Below are 16,994 nucleotides of genomic sequence, written 5' to 3'. Positions count from 1 at the left end.
TCATATTGGAGAGTTTACCCAGATAGGTGTCGGGGGATTGGTTTACCCTCTCACACTAGTGATCAATTAGTTTATCCTCTCGCACTAAAGAGCATACCCAGATAGGTGTCAGGGGATTAGTTTACCTTCTCGCATTGTAGAACAATTAGTTTATCCTCTCGCACTGGAGAGCAGTTTACCTTCTCGCATTGTAGAACAATTAGTTTACTCTCTCACACTGGAGAGCAATTAGTTTATCCTCACATTGGAGAGCAGACCCAAATGGGTGTTGGGGAATTAGTTTACCCTCTCGCACTAGAGAGCTAACCCAAATGGGTGTCGGAAGATTGGTTTACCCTATCGTACTGAAGAGCATAGAAGTCATTGTTATGAGTGCAACTGAAGAAAACTGGACTACTAGACAACTAAAATAGTTATCAGTCTGTACGGTCTTGTTCGGCGATCTGCTTGCGATTTCAAATTGCTTGTGGAACTCGTGTAAGGGTGTAAATGGGAAGCGCAATGAGCTGCTCACGGACATTCTCCAAGTTTTGTGTCATCTTTACATGTTTCATCGTGTGTTCTTCTGAGGCTTGGTTGGTAGTCAGTTGAGAATCTAAATGGATTGCAAGCTTCTTCATCGTTAAGTCTTTCACTAGAGGTGATGATAGTAAAGCCTCATATTTTACTTCGTCGTTGGATGCTTTAAAATTTGAAGTATCGTGGGCATGGTCGGCGCGATTAGAAGTTGCAGGGCAAGATCGACATGGATTGGAGCTGTGGTGTAAGATCAGCACTGCTGTGAGCGCAGAACTGAGGTCAGCTTGGGCTAGGTTGTTTGCAATTGGACCACTAAGTATGCGGTGCTCGGCTACTAGGGATGTGTTACTCCAGTATTGAATCGTTTTGAGATGAAAAAAAGATATGCCACTAGTTCTTGGTGGTTGGGTTGGTGTGTCCTTCTAGTACCATTTCATTAGGCTGAGTTGTTGCGACAAAAGTAATCTTTGTAGCTACCAGTGTATGTGAAATGGTTTCGTCTACTCGATCTTATGAATAAAAGGTGACCTACTTATGTTAGTCATATCTTGTTGGAGCGCCGCGTCAGTAACTTCGTTGAGCTGGAAATCGCGTAATCGTTTGGTCAAAAACTTTTTCATGAATTTGCCTCTGCTAGGACATCAGAGTTTCCGACTCCCTCCGGTTGTGACCTGTTAGTCTAGTCTGATTTTCCCTGTACTTGGCTCGTCAATGTTGTAATTGCAATGTATGTGGTATGTTCCTAGCAGGCGAACGGGTTACTCATAAACTGCCAAATAAACTTGAGTCAGATTGAGTAACTGCTTCTCTCCATGCGATGTGCTACCCACTCCGATGTAAGGTGGATGATGCTCATTGCTGGCCTAGCCACGAATAAACACTTCGCTTGGAAGGTTGTTCATGTTGATTTTCAGAGTGTTGGCCCAACCGTGAATGCATTTGTCCGTGGGAGCCTAACTTGGAGTGTACGCTCCTCCACGCACTAAGATGAGAGTATATGCTATCTCGGGAACCCAGGCAGGAGTGTACACCGCTAAAACGCTCGGATCATGGCTGGTCGAGAGGTGGGTTGCCAGGATTGCTAGAAAAAGTCGTCGTTTGACTTTGTCCTATTTCAGGACACCTTGTATGGGGCACACTACATCTCGATGCGCTACAAAAGCTGATTCACTAAGGTCATCTGCTATGTAAGGGTGCTTGTCAACTCTATGACTTGTCGAGATAAGTGTTATTTGCCATACGAGATGCAAAAGCTTGGATGATATGCGTCTTTTTGAGTAGTGGAAAAGTAATGGACTCCAGGTACGAGATTTAAGTTGGGATATGTTAAATCTGCAGAAAATCAGGGTGAAAATACCCATGGTTCAATTGTCGATCCAGAAATCTGAAGCTGGGGAAGTTAAATCAATCTTGGACCAATCGGGATTGCTAGGTGGACGGCGGGAGCAGGTTAGGCCAAAGAAGTGGGCCGAGCCACGTGCGAGGTATGTGGGTGCAGTGCAGTCTAGCCTACTTGGCTTTAGGCCAAGGGTGTATTAGGCTCGCGTTGGGCTTATGCTGAGTCGCAACTCCGACTGCTTTTGGCACGGCTTGGACTAGTTTACCATAGGCATGGGCTGGACTGGCATTGGGTGCTGCTGCCTTGGGCCTACAGTTTCTGGGCTTGCTAGGGCATAACGATTTGTGTTGCTTCACGCTAGGCTGGCTACCTTATGGTATGGGCTGGGTCATCTGATGCAAGGTTGAGCAGGCCTGGGCTTGCTGCTGCATGGTTGCCTGCTCACCGTAGACAGAGGGCTCGCCATGGTCTGCCATAGTGGTGCCCCGTGAGGGTAGTGCCGATCCTCTAGCCATCGTGGATCGTCGTGGTGCGGCTATGTAGCGATCTCTATCACTTGTTCCGGATCTCAAAACGCAGGAAATTCTGTTCGTCGTGGTTTCCAAAATTTCCATCATTGTACTTTTCTTTTACGTTTATTAAAAGAATTTTATAAAAAAAATTATAGGAATATGAACGTACGAAAAATCTATGAATGAACAAGAAATGAGAAACTTTGAATGCGGGAGTCTTCTTCGAGCGTGTGAATCAAACTCTCAATGAAAACACCAATTTGTGGATGCAAATTTCCGTCATCTTCTCCCTTGACAAAAATGCACTTGCAAAATAATAACAACTAGGATTAAGGTCAAAAGCCTCACTCGCTCACGATGAATTGGACGGTGCTTTGGCCGAAGAATCTCCGATGCAAAATTTAGAATTTTGGAAAGAATGTGTCTAGGAGTTTGTGGGTAGCAAATGACCTAGCATTTTAGTGGGATAAGTGGGGTATTTATAGGAAGGTGGCTGGCCTTATTGGTGGAGAATGACCAGCCATATATGGTGTAATTGGGTGAATAATTGCAAGATATTATGTGAAATAATATCTTGCAATTAACATGGTAATTATTTATAAATTAAATAGAAAGTTTTGAGAGTTACATTTTGAATAAAATCAATAAGGGATTGATGAGGGGTGATGAGATGGATTTGAATAAATACCATATTGATCACCTTTGACTCTTTCTTGATTGAACTGTTATTGTCCGTTGCAAACGCGTGGAAATACTAATGTGACTCAAGCGTAATTTTTTCATTCTTGTCAAAAAATTCACGTGTCACCTCTACAATTTTTGGGATTTTTTTTAGCTCCACATTATATGCATTAGGTCAATCATTGTGACAATATCTTAAACTAAATACATTCTTATATGGAAATAAGTGGCATTGTGCTAGACATTTAAAGTATTGCCACGTTACTATTTAAAGTATCTCCATATTAATGTACCGGTATTCTAGAGGCGTAAATAAGTCCCTCATCTTGCAAGATAATGACTTACTCAACATGATTATTGCCACTAACGTAATAGTTTGTGGCAATTATACAATGAAATATATAAGTTTCTTTTAAATAGATTGTATCGTTGACATAAAATGTTCTAATAATAACTTACCCGTGCCATATTGATAGAGCACGTGCGAGGGAAGTAGTGTGAAACCCAAATAAGAAGATACACCAATTGAACACACATGTAACATTTCTTCTATAATTTTTTTATTTAGGAAAAAATACGATGTTCATTTATAAGAAGCAGAATACATACATCATGAAGGATATAATACATTCAGTGGGCCTCCTTCATAATTAGCAAAAAAATCCCCAACCCCTCAATCTGAGGTCCATACACACGAAATTGGATCCCCTTCTTAGCAAATGGTGAGGATCCTCATGACCAAATAACACGGGTCGTTGAATTTTGATCCAATGACTACAATTATTATAATTTTTAGAGGGACCCTTGTTTGTAGCCGTTGGATCAAAATTTAACAGTCCATGTTGTGTGGTCATGAGGATCCCCACTATTTGCTCAGGAGGGATCCATCCAATTCCCATACACACTACACCTCAAATACCACACGTGGCAAAACCTAAAATATCCCCTAATTTCAAATTTTCCAAAATACCCCTATAAGCTGTCCAAGGTACGGCCGTCAGCATATTTTAGTAGGGCTAGTTTAGTAGTTTGAAGTCCAAAAATAGGATTATGGATAAAACGAATTAGCTAATATAGAAATTAATTACGATTTTTTTAATGAAAATTAATTAGGATATTAAGCATATCCTGAAAAACACGTGCGAGCAGTGGGAATGTAGCACCGCTCCAATTCCCCTCAGTTTTCGCTCCAATTCGGAACCCTCCAACCCAAATTGCTCACTATAAAAATTTTCCCGAGAAAATCTTTCAAATTTTCCAAGAGAGAAAGAAAGTGAGGGAGAATCGGAGGTAGAAGAAGATAATGCATTCATTAAGCCTCAAAGTCTGCAGTAATTGCTGTCCGGGGACGACGAGGACGTGTTCGCCGGGGCGGGGGAGCTTCGGCGTCGCGAATTCGGAGGTCCGGAACTTGAGAGTCGGGTCGGGGCATGGGGATTTCGGGAAATCGTGTCGGGTCGTGGCGTGCGCCGTGGAGAGGAGCGGGGGGAATGAGTGGAGTGGAAGTCGGAGTTCGAGTCCGAGTTCTGGTGCGGGTCAGAAACCGAGTTCATTTCTGTCTCGGAGTCAGAGCTGGGCTTTGTTGAAGCAGCAAATGGAGGTCGCGTCGAAATCTGAGGTGAGTAAATTGTAAATTTTAAACTTTCTCGCACTTTCCTTCGTTTGCTCGGAATCCAAACAGAGGATTATGGTTTTTAAGCTTGAAATTGTAGGATTACGAGGAGGCGGCGAGGATCCGGGACTCGTTGAAGTTGTTAGAAGAGGAGGAGCCGGTTTTGTGGCTCCGAAGAAGGATAAAGGAGGCAATTGCTGAAGAGAGATTTGAGGTAAATAAATTGAGTTAATTTGGAGGGTGTTTATTGCTAATTAGCGTTGAGCTGAAAAATGCAACACCAAATTCATTAAAAGTCTTGATTTGATGTGCCCAGGACGCCGCGAAATATCGAGATGAGCTAAAGGAAATTGCCCCTTACTCTTTCTTGAAATGTTCAAGTGATGCAACAACTTTGGTATGAGAATATGCAGTATTTCATCACATAATTACATTGCTGTTTTGATTTAATTTGTTTCTTTAACTTTTGAGATCTGTAGTTATCGTTACTGCACGCATTAATTCAATTGGGAAATAAGATATTTTTAGAGCGGATAACGCGAATTTTGGTAGAATGTGAGCAAAAGAAAAATAATTTTGATGGAAAAGTTCACATGCTAATTTAATTGGATGAATTTGAAATGAAATCTTTGTTTCTTCAGGGTATTCGGGTCCAAGTTAGGAGTGTATTCATAGAGGGCAGAAGTCAGCCTTCGAAGGGGCAACACTTTTTTGCATATAGAATACGAATTACCAATAACTCAGATCGTCCTGTTCAACTTCTTAGAAGGCATTGGATTATCACGGATGCCAACGGAAAATCCGAAAATGTCTGGTGAGTTAGTTTTCTTTTCTGTGATATCTCTTACCTCTTCTGGATTATCTTATTTTCGGTTTCCTGCTCGCAGTTAATGGTAGGATATTTCTTCTTCTTTTACCAAATATATTGTGTATTACTTTTGCTCATCGTAGGGGGATTGGTGTTATTGGTGAACAGCCAGTTATTCTTCCTCAAACGAGTTTTGAATACTCATCAGCTTGCCCATTAAGCACTCCCAGTGGCAGAATGGTAAGCATGAAATCATATTTATAAAATACATTTAATTGGTTTTGTACTTTGATACAATCCGAAATAGAAGGGCTCAAGCTTTATTTAATGTGGCTTGTGTGGTGAGATACCCTTTTCAGTTGCAGATTACGGCATATCTACGGTGAAGCTTTACATTTATGAATATTTCAAATAAGGCATCTCTATAGCTGGAACATTGAGAAATTAAAACGAAAATGTTATTTTCTTTTTGAGTTTTTTTTTTCTTTTTCAAAATGCTTCCAACAGTGCATAAATACGATTAGAAAGAATTTCAAGATGGTACCTAGTTTTTTATCAATCACATTATCACATTCCAATTACAGCGTTCACTGATTTGCCTATCTTTTGGGCATATGTATGATGGAGTATGAATCCATCCATTCATAATTGAGTAACCTATAGGTGTGAACCCCATCAAAAGTCACCTGGCATGTTGCACTTACGAGTCGCCTCCAGCAATGCTGTGTCGTGAGGCTGGCCCCCGGTTTTTCTTATAGTAAAGGTTTCTTTGTCTAAAGCTAGTGATCATGGAAATTTATATATCGCTATAAGCTCTATGAGCAGTGAATGCACCTAGGAGGAAAAGTCTTGGGTTAAAACCTGTGTTCACGTACTTCCATTGTTGGAGAAAAGTTTGATAGTTCATTTGATCAATTTTCTTTTTACTGTGGTTTCCAAATGATTTGATTTTCTTCTTCGTTGAACTAAAATACTCTTATGTTGCTTTTGGATTTGTGGATTTAGAGAAAGGTATTGGGATTTGATTTCGTAGTGCAAATGTGCTAGAGACCCTAGAACTGTTGTTTGGTGTGTTTGTGACGGATATGAATTTAACTGTTGTTTGGTGTGTTTGTGACGGATATGAATATGATGTTTGAAATGGCTGAGAATTTACTCATGGAAAAAGTGCTATTTCAAATCATTCAATAGAGTTTTTCTTCTCAATTATTAGCCGAAGCTTCAATGTTTTCATTTTATGTTTTGAACTTTTGATGCAGACAAACTTAAATTAAACATACATACATCGATATCCTTTGTTTTAAATCCACAAATCCAAATGCAACTTTAAAGAAATTGATACATATTTTGTTTTCATACAATGCAGGAAGGTGAGTTTGAGATGAAACACATCAATAGGGTAAGTTCACAATCGTTTAATGTGGCAATTGCTCCCTTTGCCCTCTCGATATTGGAAGATGACATTGACACCTTTTGAATTGTGAGAAGTAAGTTGTGGCATCCCTACGGAGGACAGCGGAATTTTATTCCATATTGTATTCAGTAATTTAAGTGTAAAAATCATTTCTGTTCCTGAGGAATTGGTACATAAACAAGTAAAGTTCTACGTAGCAGATTTAGGAAAATGATTCATTGGTAAAGATGAAAGTATATAGGTTTTGTGACAATTTTGTAAGGGAATATGTTTGTGTAAGATTCTCAGTAGCCTAGAGGTTGGATGGATACAAGTAGTTTGAAATCCAAGCTTAGGTATCTAGTAGGCTTATATGACAGTCATTCTTCATTGGCATCGTACGCTCGATCGTTCTTAATGTTTCGGTGGCATGGTGCATGATGTGAACACAGAAAGTGCCGAGTATGTTCGGTGAATTGCAGGATGAAGAATCAGGTTTGTTGTTTATGCAATGTCGAATTTAGTTGTTCATCTGGTATCACGTATGTGTTTAAGTTGTTAGTTCTAATCTGTTAATTTCTTTGACTTCTATCCTATGATGCTGTTGCTGGTGTGATGTTGTGTTGCCTCGCGCTTATTAGTTATGTCCTTGCAATGTAGGGTAGTGTTATCCACATACCCATTTTTACTTCTCACACTCCTCTCAATTTTCGGCTGTCAGATGGAATGTATTGAAGAAGATAAACGGCTAAAAATCAACAAGGATGTGAGGGAGGTAAAAATAGGACCTTCCTCAATATATTCATGACCAGTGACAATAAGTCACCATGTATTTACTGGCTTTTGGGGAGCTCATGTGTCCTTTGGAGTCAAATGATAAGTTTTCACCATTCATATTTTTAGCTCCATTTTTTTTTAAAATATTCGTGTCGAAAATGAAAATATTGGGAAATGATAATCACACTTTATTTCTCCTTATACTCGTTCCTCTTTATTTTTGACCATCAAATTGAGTAAATCAAACAAAGCAACGAATATCGTTATTTGGACAAGGTGGATGGGGGCATATAGGAGAACAACTTACCTACACGAGGGTGCATACCTCTTCTTCACGTAAGGCTCAAGTTACGTGATGAGTGCTACATTAAAAGAATATACACCTCGGGACATGCTAGGTTTTCTCGGCACATTGGTTAGGTTTTAATAAGTGTAGTGTGAGGAGGCTTTTGAAACACGAAATTTCCCATAAAAGAGGGATAGACAAGTGTCTGGAAGTCCCATCTTCTGTCTTTTAACATTCTTATACTCAACAATTATTGTTATTAATTTCCGCCCCTTTTTCATGATCATGTAGATTGTATTTATAACAGCATGTACACCTAACCAATCGAGAAATTTTTTAAGTTATCAACCATTTGTATTATTATATTTGGTGTATCGGATCATGTTTTCGGCACACTAAAAAATTTCTCTAACCAATCATTTTGCTAGCCTTCCTTCTACAAATACCACTACACTTTCCATGACCATTCTGTAATCTCTGTAATAGTAGTCACTCGTTTCAAGTGATTAACTCATCGGCTGCTGCCTCTACAAAAGCACTTTTGGGATCCCTCGTCACCATGAGAAGCTTCATAATCGGTCTGCTTCTCTCTCTCTCTCTCTCTCTCTCTCTCTCTCTCTCATTGTTCTTTGGTTGGAATATTCATCATGTTTTGATCATGGGTCTGGTATTGAATCATTTGCACTTGCACCCATTAAGGACAAAAACTAGGTTGGAAAAGAAGATTTTTGTTAGATTTATTGAACTATTATCTGTTATATTTGAAGTTTGTTTTGAGGTTGTATGGCGCTATGAAATTCGAAAACTAGCAAATAAATGAGTTATGCTAGTTGGTTTGGGCTGTTTGCTTGCCTCATTGCACCTAAGTTTGAATCTCTCACTTTGGCAGATTAAGAGTAGTGTAGAATATAAAAAATGCTTAAAAAGGCCACATTTATGAATTAGCTTAGTTGGCTCGGGCATCATCCGTATGCATGCTTTTTTAACCCCGTATTCGAATCTCTCTCTCCATAGACTAAGAGTAGTTTAGAATACTCCCTTCAATTTTTTTCCTTATAAAACCCAACATAATTTTTTTACTAAAAAAAAAACTGTGACTAGGATCCACCTAAGTGAATTCATTAATTACATATTAATTTACACATTTTACATTTTTAGATGCCTAAAATACCCCTATTGCATATTTGATGTGCACAATTAATTCTATGCAGATTGTAAGGAGAGAGTTAATGATTTTGTAAAAAGAATATATTTGATTCAAAATGTGTATAAATTATATATATATATATATATATATAACACAGAGAGCTTAAGGGGAGGGATCCCCATTTTTTGAAAAAAATGGGGATTAGGTGTGGGGCCCACTTCACATCTAATTTCAACGATCCGAACCGTCTATTTTGTTAGTGTCTATTCATAGATCATCCTTACAAAATATTAGCTAAATTGGAAATGTTTAAGACATCTAATTGGGTTCAAGGAAATGAACGAATACTTTGTCATATAAGAAAATATGAAATTTGATATTGATAATTAAATAGGCAAATGGTTTCGGATTGAATTGAATTTTTGCAAGGATGGTCTATGAATCGAGACTAACAAAATAGATGGTTCGGATCGTTGAAATTTGATGTGAAGTGGGCCCCACACCTAATCCCCATTTTTTTCAAAAAATGGGGATCCCTCCCCTTAAGCTCTCTGTATATATATATATGTGTGTGTGTGTGTGTGTGTCTTTATATAATTAGACCATATTAATTTACCTACCTACTATTTGAAATGTTCATTTCCAATGATGCAAAATATTGTATACCAACAACAAATTATTGCATAAACTTAGGAATTGGATCATGCTTTTGATTGTAACTTTTTACCTACAAACAATCATATACATATTACTTTATATATTTTTATCAAAAAATGTCCCTAATAGGCTAATATATATGTAATAATACATGAAAAATAATTTACCTATCATGTATACAAAAATGTTATTTGATTCAAAATATATAATCTAGGTTTTCTCAAAAAAAAAAAAATATATATATATATAATCAAGATGTAGTATATATATTTTTTATATAATTGGAACAAATTAATTTCCAATAATTTACTTACGAAAAAATTATACCCCGTGTGTAATATAATATATTTTTTTCACTAATACATGGAGAATAATTTACCCATAACAAGAAGAACTGTAATTTGATGTATTACATTGAAAAATATTGTGTCATACCTATATTTATACAAGAATAAAACGTGCCTAATATATATAACAATACATGAAAAATAATTTACCTACAAGTTAGAGAAGTGTTATTTGATTCAAAATATATAATATGGATTTAGTATATTTTTTTTAATAATTGGAACAAATTAATTTACTTCCCAATTAATGCAAAATATACATATCACAAAAAGGTAAATTTTTGGTATGATATGGATACAATTAATGCAATACAACAGTTTATATATTTTATTTCACTTTTTCTACAACTTTTAATTTGGAATAAATTTAGGGATTTGGGAAAGTGGCATGGGTGTAAATAAATTGTATTAGTAGGTCAATAGTGTTTCGATGTGGCTGCAGATTTTAAATTTAGGCTTTTATTGGACGTTTATATGTAGATGAGTTTTTATTTAGAAATCATGAATGGTAATGGCCAAAATCTAAAACATCTTTTTGGCATGAACTAACTGAAGAGGAATCTTCTGTTTGAACAAAACTAGCTGTGACGTGTGGAGAATGAATGATTTGTTTGCCACCTAAATCATATTCTAAAACTTCATTAGCATAATTAACAAATTTTTATATTTCACGATCCACCAAAAACAAAACAGATTTGAACTATTCAGTGTTTTCATTTCGAATAATAAACCAATTAGCCAGCGGTGACGATAATGGGTCTTGAGGTGCGGCATCTAATCATTTTTTATAGTCTGTAATAAGTACTTAATTAGTACTTTAATTATAATGTTAACTACCATACTTAGTTGTTAGAGACCAACATGTTCTCACTCCTCATCCTATTCTCTAACCCTTGTGCCAGAGGGAGGAGGATTATCTTCCCTCCTAATCTCTCTCTCTCTCATTTTCTCTTCTCCTACTTAAATGGCTATAATTAAGTCACATCAACATCTTATATAATTTTTATATAAAGACAGTAAGATAAAAAGGAGAGTGTGAGAGGAGGGGAGAGAGAAGGGGATGAGAATAAAAGGGGAGAGAATCCTACTTTGTGTGAGAAACGTTCTTCTGTCTGAAAATCAGACTAAGGACAATGAGAAAGAGAGAGAGAGTGCGATAACAGTTTGGGACAGGTGTGTGAGCCTTAAAATTAGGAGGGTGGAGTATGTGTGGTGTTTTGTGTTTTTGACACTTTGGTACACGTGGTCTAGATGCTAGAATTTATCTTTTTGTGGGCGCTTAAAAGTTGGAAAACTTTTTCATGTTACGTAGTTTCAAACGCTACAAACATTAAATGATCTGAATTTGTAGCCTGTTGTCCAATCATAGTTTAATACTACGTGAATGTCTTTCAGTCCCTCAGATTGTGATTTTATGACAATATATGAGTGAAATCCCCTGATTTATGGTTGCCCATTGTCCAAGCAATTAGTGGTGTCCGCCTAAGATTTCTGCTTGCTTGGCGACCACGCTTGTCACCGTCTTAACTAAACGACTATTTTCTGCACCTTCTTTGCAATGCACCTGTCAATTTCACCTTCATATTACGTAACGCGTTAATCAAAAGCCAATATATATATATATATATATATATAATAAAAACTAAAAAGAACTGTTCTGCAAAACTTTCACTCGTTTTGGGATATCGATGGGATATTAACTAATTAATTTAATTACCAGTCTTAATTTTCTCAATTTTATTTTTATTTTTCTTTTGTATTTTGTTTCTTCGGTGTCTTTTTCTTTCCTTTTTTTTTGTTCTATAACTTGTGATGAAAGCTATAAAGCCATTCAGGGCGGTGAAATTTGTGTTCCACTTTTATAAAACATAACAATCCGTCAACTAGTAGACACCACATTCTTAAGTAGGGCTGCCGCATAGGATAGTTTTATGGGCAATACTAGCGTGAGATCGAATGAAAATAAATATGTAGTGGTGTAGTTTCTTATCGGTTTTGTGATATTGGTTGGAATAGGACAGAATGAAGGGGTGGGACTAGCATGAACTCGGATAAGATTGAAATGTTGAAATTCTCATTCTTTTGTAATGTTAGTCGGACAATTCACATGATTAGACAACTTGATCGAAGATTTTCTCGTAAGAGTATAATTCTCTTCTCTCCAAATTCCATTCCCCCACCTCCTCTCTCACCTTGCTTTTTTTTTTTTCTCTCTATAAAAAGTTAACAAAATATGTTGATGTTTCTTAATCATGAGCGTTCAAATAAATAAAAAAACTAAAAGTGGAAAATTTAGAAGTAAGAGAATGTTTACTCCGGCACGGGATGATATATAATGCATAACCAATAACCAATAAGATGAGATATAGTGATTAAAATAGGTGGCATTTTCTGGTCTAACAGGCAAGTCAGGTAGGTCACACAATCTGTGAGGCTATGAATCTCATGCTTTAACTGAAAGCTAACACAATCATTACTCTTTACACATTAGAGACCCCACCCATTAAGGATTCAACAAGCCATGCAAGTTTCTGAAATTAATGGGTCCTAGTTCCCAATTTTATGATATCTAATTTGATCGAAATAATCATGACTTCATGGGTCCCAAATCATTGGTCAAAAACTAAGTTGAAATCACAAATCATGGCAAATCAATTAACCCAATTCCTTTTGACATACATTTATTAATCCAGATACATTAGAGCTGGTTTGAAATTGTTAGGTAAAAAACACTTGTATGTGCTTTTGTTAAAGTTTTTTTTTTCTTTATAATAATGCTTATTTTAAATCTAAGTGGTTTTTTAAAAGTACTTAAAAGTGTTTTTTTTTTTTTTTGAAAACATTTATATTGCTTCGGAAAAGGGAATATTTTTGCCCATCACCTGATAAGGATGGTGTACATTCCACCATTTGAAGGTGCTAATGTGCGGATAGCACAATCATGTACAACAAATATCATAATACAATTGGTTAAACTAATATTCTCAGCACATTGAAAATTTTTCTCGAGAGTGGGGAACAAAAATGCACCCTATAGAACTTAGGGACGGTTACTTTTTTATGTTTTTTTATAAGTTGCTTTTGAATGGGTTAACTGACTCAAATCGACCCAAATACAGTTTGCTTTATTCCTTGATCAAAAAACCAGTCTTGGTACTCAAAAAGCATATCCTCAAGCATTAATGCCAAATTCCAATAAAAAATTCAGACAATTGTTCCCTGGTTGGTCTCTTATTAAATATTAAAGATTTAATATTAATAAAAATATAATTATCCAAGAAAGTTGATGAAAGCTTACATTTTATCAGTAATTTAATATCTGCATGGAAATGTAGAGAGAGAGAGAGAGAGAGAGAGAGACTCCAGAGGACTTTGGTCTTTTTCGGAAGATTTTGCTGAATATATATATATATTAGGAAAGTGAAAGCCTTGTGCCTTCTGCTCAAAGCATTCCATCCTTTTCCTCTCTCTCCCCCCACCCCCCCCCCCTCCATTCTCTCTCTAGACTTCTCTCCCTCCACAGCAAAGAAGCAAAGCATCTCTAATACCTCTCAAACACCTCCAAGTTTTCTTTGCTTTCGCTTGTAAGTATCAACCTTCCTTTGCTTAGAATTTTGCTGCTGCTGCTTCTTTTCATCCCATTTTTATGTATAATTATAGTAAAATTATCAAAAAAATGTCTGTTTTGTGTGCCTTTCTCTGCAAAAATCTACCTAAAGTTTGGAATCTCTGCTTAATCTCAAGCCTTAATGTGTTCATATATGAGTAGGGTTTTGTTTTCTGGCTTTTGAGTTTGCATTTAATCCCATCAACAACCAAGTTCATCTGCAAATGTGGTTTCTTTGCATTAGTACTGTATTATCTTGCTTCTCTCTTCTTCCTCTCTGGATCTGGATTTTCGTAAATTTGTTTGTCATTTGGTTGTTCCTTTGAGTATTTCGACTTTAACTTTTTCATCACCTTATTTATTCCTCCACTTTATTCTTTTATTTTATTTTATTTTTTTAATTTTCTTGTGATTTTTGAAGTTCTTTGATTTCGAAAACATCTTCTGCCTTTTGGGTTTTTGTAGATATCTCAAAATTCAAATTATTTAATTGAATTTCTAATTTCCTCAGCTGTTCTTCTCTCTCTCTCTCTCTCTTTTCTTTCCCTGCAAGTTTCCCTCTTTTTTTTGTCTTTCCCTGCAAGTTTCCCCTGTAAAATAATTTACAACAATTCTTTATTTTGTAAACTAAAATTTTGTTTATTAACCAAGTTTCTTACTATTTGACGATTTGAAGACAAATTTCCAGGCAACCCAAATCATTGTTTGAGTGAAAAAACGATCAGATAATTAAGTAAAAGGGTTATAACATCATGAGTTTAACAACAGGAGTTCCAAAAGGTTCTTCTTGGCAGCCAAACATGACTGCAGACACAACAACTCCAAGTTACTGGCTCAACTGGCGGGTCTTGCTCTGCACCGTGTGGATTTCGATTGCGATGACTCTTTCGGTGTTTGTGGTGTGCAAATACGAAGCAAGAAGGGGCATTTCAAACCGCGGTAGCAGCGGAGAAACACAGCAACAAACGCCTGCAGGAGCATTGTTTGAGGATGAAACCTGGAGACCTTGCCTCAAGGGAATTCATCCAGCTTGGCTTCTGGCTTTTCGGGTTTTCGCTTTCTTTGTGCTCTTGATTCTGCTCATCGTCACCGCTTTCGTGGATGGAGGCAGCATTTTTCTCTTCTACACACAGTAAGTTGTCATCTCTTAAGCCATTTGATGAACACAATAGCATTTTAGTCTATCTGTGATTATACGAGTCCAGCTTTTCCGAAAAGTGCTTCTCCAAATCTTTGAATTATTTGGCTTCTGATTAGTGATGTTATTTTGGTTTTCGACAGATGGACTTTTGCATTGATCACAATTTATTTTGGGGTAAGTTCCTTTTCTGCTTGAATGTTCTTGTTCTCCTTTTTTAAGTATTTTTCGATTTCTGCTGATGTCGATTTTCATGTGCAGCTTGGATCGTTGCTCTCCATTCGGGGATGCTACCGCTACCATAAGAAAACTGCCGGCGATAGGGTTGATAGTTTTGAGGCAGATACAGAGCAAGGCTCTACTCGTGCGACTCCTTCGCACGTAGTTTCTTGTAGTACTTCAACCACAGAGAAATCCTCAGCCCCCCATGTTGAACAACCTCAACCTCGCCAACCTGCTGGCTTTTCGGGTTATGTCTTCCAAATAATTTTCCAGGTTATTAAAATGTTTTAGGACTTGTAATTATCACTTGGTCTTCAAGAATGTGCAGCATAATATTATTTAATTCGCTTAATCGCCACATTTTTACATGTAAACAGATGAACGCCGGTGCTGTTCTTCTCACAGATTTCGTCTTCTGGTTCATACTAGTTCCATTTCTTGCAATCAAAGATTACAACTTGAATTTTGTAAGTGCAATAAGCCATATAATACTCTGCCCTGCTCTTCTCTGTCTGTTTTAGATTTTCTATCATCTCATAATATCGTGATTAGTTTACGTAAGCAGTGATTATGATACTAAACGAACATGTTTAATCCTTTCTTTGACAGTTCATTATAAATATGCACTCGATCAATGCAGTTTTCTTGCTCGGCGATACCGCTTTGAACAGCTTGGTAAGTTGCCCTTCTCAGCTCAAATTTCCAATTCACTGCAGGGTAAGGGTTTCCAGTTCTTATCATGAATACATTGACGATTAATATCCATAAATTTCTCGATTTTCAGCCCTTTCCCTGGTTCCGAATTGGGTATTTCTTCCTGTGGACAGTCTTTTACGTAGTTTTCCAGTGGCTCTTCCATGCTTGTGTCAAGTTCTGGTAAATTCATCATCTCTTTGGTTTCGCATATTGCAGACTATTTTCGTATCATTTTGCTGCGCCATAAGCTTCTACTTGTAGTGACGATTTTCGCCTCTCAAAAACAGGTGGCCGTATCCATTTCTAGACTTGTCATCGCCATATGCTCCGGTGTGGTACTTGTCCGTCGGTCTACTGCACATCCCATGCTACAGCATTTTTGCTCTGATAATGAAGCTCAAACACCATCTGTTTTCGACGTGGTGGCCTGAATCGTATCAATGCGCGAGGTAGTTCAGGCGGCAAGCTGAAGCCAGACACCGTACAGTATCCCGAAAGAAAATATACTGCCGAAATTCTTTGTAGAAGGAGAGCAAACAGAAGTCCAGAGATGAGATTTTAGAATTATGGATTCAATGCCTTCAACAGATTGAAGGAAAACGTTTGTTTGGTGATTAAGTTTTGGATGCTCAAAGCATTACCCTAATTAGTGGCATATACTTGTAGGTTGCAACTTGCAACTGCATATACTTAGGCATATCAGAAAGAAATTATACTCTATATATCTTATTCCTTAATACCATTCAATTAATCTGCTTTTGTTAATTCCCCACTAATAAATCTTTTATTTATATTCTCGTTCCATGAGAATTCCGATGTGTTGTTGGAACCCAATGAAATAAGAGAGAAAATATGCCCTAATATCAGTTGTTAAGATTCTAAAAGACGCTAGGCGCTAGTCGGGCGGCGGGCTGGGGCCTAGCGCCTAGGCGGATTTAAGTAAATCTATTATATTTCGTGTAAATAAGTGTCTGTTTATACTTAAAATATATATAATTTCATCATAAACTACAAAATATAATGACATATTTATTATAAAGTATTGGAACATGATGAAAACATGGAGAACAAACATATAATGTACGTTTATTTAAGTATTCGACAAGTCTCTTATAATTTATTGAAAAAAAATAAAAGTTATCTATTTTCTGTCTAAGTGAGTCGCAACCTAAGCAGGTCTGGACGAGTTAGGCAGGTGCCTAGATGGTCTAGGCGGGCACCTCAGCAAGTCTAAGGGCTGGTTTGGTATTGCT

At 37.0% G+C, this 16,994-nt stretch overlaps 2 protein-coding genes across 5 annotated transcripts; both read left to right on the top strand.

The window, feature by feature from the left end:
* Positions 1-4,151: 4,151 nt before the first annotated feature.
* On the top strand, positions 4,152-7,402 carry LOC103455209 (uncharacterized). 2 transcript variants are annotated; one of them, XM_008394801.4, is made up of 6 exons: positions 4,152-4,669; positions 4,764-4,877; positions 4,980-5,060; positions 5,305-5,477; positions 5,640-5,711; positions 6,838-7,402. In XM_008394801.4, exons 1-5 carry the CDS (start codon positions 4,355-4,357, stop codon positions 5,689-5,691), a joined length of 735 nt encoding a protein of 244 aa, XP_008393023.2. In that variant the 5' UTR covers positions 4,152-4,354; the 3' UTR covers positions 5,692-5,711; positions 6,838-7,402. The 2 variants fall into 2 exon arrangements, with proteins under 2 accessions (XP_008393023.2, XP_008393022.2); XM_008394800.4 differs by having other exon boundaries at positions 4,182-4,669; positions 5,615-5,711.
* Positions 7,403-8,261: 859 nt separating this feature from the next.
* On the top strand, positions 8,262-16,506 carry LOC103455207 (uncharacterized). Of its 3 annotated transcripts, none has more exons than XM_070812276.1 (8): positions 8,262-8,505; positions 14,454-14,817; positions 14,967-15,000; positions 15,085-15,318; positions 15,423-15,512; positions 15,655-15,720; positions 15,830-15,921; positions 16,029-16,506. In XM_070812276.1, the coding sequence occupies exons 1-8, from the start codon at positions 8,487-8,489 to the stop codon at positions 16,192-16,194; spliced, it is 1,065 nt and encodes a 354-aa protein (XP_070668377.1). In that variant the 5' UTR covers positions 8,262-8,486; the 3' UTR covers positions 16,195-16,506. The 3 variants fall into 3 exon arrangements, with proteins under 3 accessions (XP_070668377.1, XP_070668379.1, XP_070668378.1); XM_070812278.1 differs by lacking the exon at positions 8,262-8,505 and adding an exon at positions 13,424-13,662; XM_070812277.1 differs by lacking the exon at positions 8,262-8,505 and adding an exon at positions 13,539-13,662 and having other exon boundaries at positions 14,362-14,817.
* Positions 16,507-16,994: the final 488 nt, after the last annotated feature.

This window comes from Malus domestica, chromosome 14 (assembly GCF_042453785.1).
Source record: "Malus domestica chromosome 14, GDT2T_hap1".
NCBI classification, from domain to species: domain Eukaryota; kingdom Viridiplantae; phylum Streptophyta; class Magnoliopsida; order Rosales; family Rosaceae; genus Malus; species Malus domestica.
Note: the sequence above shows the minus strand (reverse complement) of the source record. Positions and strands in the feature narration are given on the sequence as shown.